General features: G+C 46.1%; 1 protein-coding gene across 1 annotated transcript in view; it reads left to right on the forward strand.

Annotated features, from left to right (window-relative positions):
- The window catches only part of PDIA6 (protein disulfide isomerase family A, member 6), a 70,454-nt gene that overhangs the window by 15,922 nt on the left and 48,804 nt on the right, over positions 1-5,728 (forward strand). The window contains exon 2 of the mRNA XM_011960974.1: positions 2,586-2,666. Within this exon, the coding sequence (XP_011816364.1) occupies positions 2,586-2,666 (81 nt within the window). The remainder of the gene's footprint in view (positions 1-2,585; positions 2,667-5,728) is intronic.

Genomic DNA, 5,728 nt, shown 5'->3' on the forward strand with positions numbered 1-5,728 from the left:
AGAATGGCATGAACCCGAAAGGCGGAGCTTGCAGTGAGCTGAGATCCGGCCACTGCACTCCAGTTTGGGCGACAGAGCGAGACTCCGTCTCAAAAAATAAATAAATAAATAAATAAAACATTAGCCGGGCATAGAGGCATGTGCCTGTGGTCACAGTTTCTTGCAAGACTGAGGCAGGGGGATCACATGAGCCTAGGAGGTCATGGCCGCAGCAAGCCATAACTGTGTCACTGCACTCCAGCCTGGGTGACAGAATGAGACTCTGTCTCAAAAAAAAAAAAAAAAAAAAAAAAAAAAAAAATTCATTTATTATTGCCCTTGGATAGAATCTTTAAATTCACAGAAACACTTAGAACCCTGTAGAGGGAGAAGTGCTGAATTGCAAGTTCTCCAACAATGCTTCCTCTTTCTAGATGTTTGCTCAGCATCAATTCAGATACTGCTGAATAGAAGGTAACACCCAACCATACAGTCTGAGGCCTCCCGGGGAAATGGGGGACTGCTGTCCCCTAACCCCTCTTTCTCCTGCCTCTACCCCTTGGCTTCACAGCGATTATTCATTTTTTAACACTCATATGCTGGGTGCCTGTTGCCTGTGTCAGGGCAAGACAGTTATACGCTGTCAGTCCCTACAAACAGGTAAAATTGATTAACTGAATCTTGCCCTCCACCGGTTTACCGTGCAACAGTAGAGACTGAAAGCAACAGACGAGAGTGAGCTTTGGAAGAGCTGATGAGGCCATGATTAATTTCAACTGAGAGGTAAGAGAGGAGGAAGGAGGGATGTAGATTTCAGCTGGGCCATAAAGGATAGGTAATATTTCAACAACAGAAAAGTGAGACGAGGGCATTCCAAATCTCTGAAGGCTGTTTTAAAACACGACCTGAAAATTCTGTGGCTATCTTCTCACTGCGAGGTAGAATCCACTCCCCCTCCCCTTCATCCTGGGCCCAGCGACCTGCTTAACCAGGGTCAGTTTCCAAAGCCAGCTCTTGAAGTGGCAGCTTCCTCCTCCTGACTCTTAGGATGCTCACTCTCAGAGCACAGCTTACGGAGGAGAGCAGACACCCCCAGGATCCGTGAGAAGAGACCTCCAGGAGAAGCTTGTGCGGGTGTGCCGAACACCAGCCCCAGTGGCGGTCCCAGCCAACATCAGCTCCGACTTCCAGCCATGTGAGTGAGCCGGCCCAGCTCCCTGGCTTTGCACTACCCCAGCTGGTGCCACTGATACAGGAGGTAGAAAGAAATTATTTAGACAGATAGTGAGGGCAAAAGAGTCCTCGACAGAACTTCCCTTCTAACAAAAAACAGCTCAAGAAATTATTTTTTTCCTAACCAAGAATAGACTGAAAAATCAAACTACAGACATAGATAAACAAAGAAAACTAGAAAAACTAGAAACTTACACAGGGAAATGCCAACGACATCGATAGAAAAGAGACTACCTGGGGACCGGACGTGTCCACCATGGAAGTTCCATCTTCCCCTTCTTTGTTAACACGTGTACAGTAAAAAAGAAATGGGCAACACAACTCAGACTGAAAACCCACCTACATAATAAAATACTGGGGTGGGGGTTGCCAGAAATGTACGCCCTATACAAATGGCACACCTGGTCCTAATCAATTTTTCATGCCCTCTGTAGTTCAGACACTGCCTCCCCACCAACTCATCTATTAAACACCCACATTTAACCACAGATCAACAACCCATTTTTCTGGGACCCCTCTCTATAACAGAGAGCTATTCTCTCTCTTTCACCTATTAAACTTCCGCTCTTAACCTCATTCTTTGTGGGTCCACGTCTTTAATCTCCATGACCACGAGACAACGAACCACGGGTATTACCCCAGACAACGAGGCCACTTCACCATGCCAAGAACGCCTCTGGACCTCAGTGTCTCCCTAGGTAAAATGAGACTAGTCATGTCTAACTGCAGGGCTGCTGTGAGGATTAAAGCCACCAACACGTGGTGGCTCCATCTAATAGAGGCCACCAGGGCAAACCTGCAGACCAGCAAAGGTGGGCTTCTCAGATCACTGTGACAAGAGAGGGCACCTCAGAGGACCTATGGGGCAACTCTGACTAAGCCAGCCAACAGGATTACCACAGGGTGCTGGAGAAGGGAAGGATGTAGGTAAGATTTAAATAAGGCAGTGTTTTAATAGGCTCAGAGCAAAACACAACTCTGTATAAAGGAATTACAGTCAGACCTGGACTACGAAGTGGATTGAGGTTCCTCTTTCCCTGGAAATGATGAAGTTAAGACAAATGTGCAATGTTGTGTCCAGAAAGCCCTGGCTTGGAAATCAAGGCAGCTTCTCAGTGTTAAGATGACTCAGGTCCTTCAGACAAAAGAAGGACGTTCCATTCTCACTCTATTTATCGCAAATAGCACAGTTTATAACAGTCTGTGCTTTTTCAGGCGTAAGACTTTTCAGCACTATAACTTTTTGTTGATTAACAAAAGCAGTTTTAACAGGTTCACAGATGTAAATATGTGGAGCCTGGCATATGGTGAACATTCGGTAATAGTTTCCCCCATCCCCACCTCACTCATCTCCTCTTCTCTTTGACTTTCAGCCTCAGCGTCTTCTCCTGCCCACTCCCTATCAAGGAAAAGTCCCATAAGGTATCCATCAACCACCACGGCTAATGCACCCAGTAAGCAGAGGAAACCCCCACAGTAGAAGCCTCCATCTATTCACAATAGCCAAAAGGTGGAAACAATCCAGGTGTCCACTAACAGACGGAAGGATAAACAAAATGAGGTCTACTCATACGATGGAATGTGACTCAGCTTTAAGAAGGAAATTGACACATGGCACAGCGTGAATGGACCTTGAAGACATTACACTAAGTAAAATCAATCACTCACAAAAGGACAGTACTGTAGGATTCTACTTACATGAGACGTCTAGAGTAGTCGAATTTATATAGATAGAAAGTAGGATGACAGTTGCCAGGGGGCAGGGGAAGGGGGAATGAGGAGTTGGCATTTAATGGGGATAGAGTTTCAGTTTGGGTATCTAATGGTGATAGAGTTTCAGCTCTGGAATGAAGATTGCACAATGATGTGAGTGCATTTAATGCCACTGAACTGTACACTTAAAAATGGTTAAAGGCCAGGTATGGTGGCTCACACCTGTAATCCCAGCACTTTGGGAGGCTGAGGCAAGTGGATTACCTGAAGTCAGGAGTTCGAGACCAGCCTGGCCAACATGGCAAACCCCTGGCTCTACTAAAAAAAATACAAAATTAGCTAGGCATGGTGGCATAAGACTGTAATCCCAGCTACTCGAGAGGCTGAGGAAGGAGAATCGCTTGAACCCAGGAGGCAGAGGTTGCAGTGAGTCGCGATAGCGCAATTGCACTCCAGCCTGAGCGACAAAAGCAAAACTCCGTCTCAATAAATACATAAATAAATAAAATAAAATAAAATAAATGGTTAAAGTGAGCCGGGAACAGTGGCTCATGCCTGTAATCCCAACACTTTGGGAGGCTGAGGTGGGCAGATCACTTGAGGCCAGGAGTTTGAGACCAGCCTGGGCACCATAGCGAAACCCCATCTCTACAAAAAAAATACAAAAACTAGTGAGGCGTGTTGTGGCTTGTATCTGTAGTCCAGCTGCTTGAGAGGCTGAAGTGGGAAGATTGCTTGACACCGGGCGGTCGAGGCTGCAGTGAGCTATGATCACACCACTGCACTCCAGCCTGGGTGACAGAGTGAGACCTGTCTCAAAATAAAATAAAATAAAATAAAATAAGTTAAAGTGGTAAATTTTATTTTATGTTATGTGTATTTTATCAGTATTTTTAAAAGGCTTCCTCTGCCTATCCCCACTGAAAATAAGACTCTACTCTACCTGTGATCCAAACCTCAGAATGAATGAGAAAGTCCAAAGAGGAGCACTGTCTCCTGAGCACCTCTAGGAAGAGGTACATGTCCCCTGTCAGGTCTGCCCAGTTCCTTCCGTGGGTACGTTAGTCCAGATTCTTCACCCTCAGAACATTAGCCTTGTATTAGTCAAAGTCAAGCTAAACTGCTGTGACAAGTTATTCCAAAATACAATGGCTTAAAACTACAGAATCTTCTCTCTAAAGTAACAGCTGCATGGTAAGCCATCCAGGTTGGAGGGTGGCACTGATCTTCCATTCTAGACGTGGGTTCCTTCCCTGTCACTGCTCCAGTGTCCCCAAGGGCACTATGGGGGTCTGCATGGTAGAAGCTGGGGTGCCCCAAGTCTAGCAATTCCGCCTGGTGGAAGAGGAAACAGGACCTGGCTAAGTAGTTGGGATTATCACCTTAACTCCCATTCCATTGGCAAGGCCCTTGGGCGCCCACCAGGGGAGCTGTGAGGTGAAGTGTAGCAGGCAGTGTATATCAGGCTGCAGTTCTGTAACTGTGGAGGAATTCCCAGAATCGCAACTTTGATTTTGATTGTTTGCAATCTCTTCCACAGGCCCTAAAACAAGAGTCACTTTCAACTCTGGTGCTTGGGGACAGTTCTTTGTTCCAACCCAGAAAGATGACCTGAATGACTAGAACTCAGAATAGGCACCTGGGAGTGCCTTAGTTAGACAGAGGGGGTTCCAGGCATAGTGCCACTGGCCGTGTCCTAACAGTGTCGCCATCGGCTGCCGAGGTGGGGCAAGTGACTTGCTGCTGATAACATAAAGTTCTCACATCTGCAAACCACTTACTCTTTTAGCTAAATTAGAGAGTAATCAAAGTTAGCCTTTTAATAACATCAGTTTCACTCATGAAAAACCACACAAGCTTCCTGAGTGGAAGAGAAAGGGAGAGTGATCCTAGCGGGCTGGAGCAGGCAACGGTGCGTGTGTGTGCATCAGCAAAGAATGGCGAGGGTGAAGGATTGCAATAGTCAGAGAAGTCTCACAGGAGGCAGCAGGTTTTAGGGGAGAGAGCTTGAATGTAGGCATCAAGGAACTTGGGTTCTGGCTTTTGACATGTCATTAACTAAGTTGAATGAGGACATTCCTTGAAAGCCTATACTGTGCCAAGCACATGCCCAGTGTGGGTCTTGGGCAGGTCACATGACATCTCTCTCTTGCCTGTCGCCTCCACCCTCTGCCCCCAACAAAACAGAAGGTTGAATTCATGTCCTCTGAGACTTTCTTCAACTCTGCTACAACCTGATTCTATGAAGTAGAAGCTCACCCTCTGATCTTGGGAAGCAAAATAACTGTGGAAAAAAGGAACGCTGTACAAAGAAAAAAATCCCAGTCACATACGTGGTCTTCCTGGCAAAAGGGCATGACTTCAGTCCAATCACAAGAGAATTTCAGATAAACCCAGAGGAAAAATGTTGTATTTTTAAAAGTGGGGAGGTGGGATTGTGTGCTTCTAAAGTGTCAGTGCCAAAAACATAAAAGCACAAAAAGGGCATGAAAATGTTCCAAATGCACAGAGGTTGAAGAGACAAGATAATTTAACCCAACACCTGACTCTAGGCTGGAGCCTGTGAAAAAGAGAGGAAAACGGTGTTTTGAAAAAAAAAAAAAAAAGGATACAGGCCGGGCACATGGCTCACACCTGTAATCCCAGCACTTTGGGAGGTCAAGGCGGGTGGATCACCTGAGGCCGGGAGTTCGAGACCAGCCTGCCCAACATGATGAAACCACTCTCTACTAAAATAATTTTTTAAATTAGCCAGGCACGGTGGTGGGTGCCTGTAATCCCAGCTACTTGAGAGATCGAGGCA

This window comes from Colobus angolensis, unplaced genomic scaffold, assembly GCF_000951035.1.
Source record: "Colobus angolensis palliatus isolate OR3802 unplaced genomic scaffold, Cang.pa_1.0 Scaffold53, whole genome shotgun sequence".
Taxonomy (NCBI): Eukaryota; Metazoa; Chordata; class Mammalia; order Primates; family Cercopithecidae; genus Colobus; species Colobus angolensis.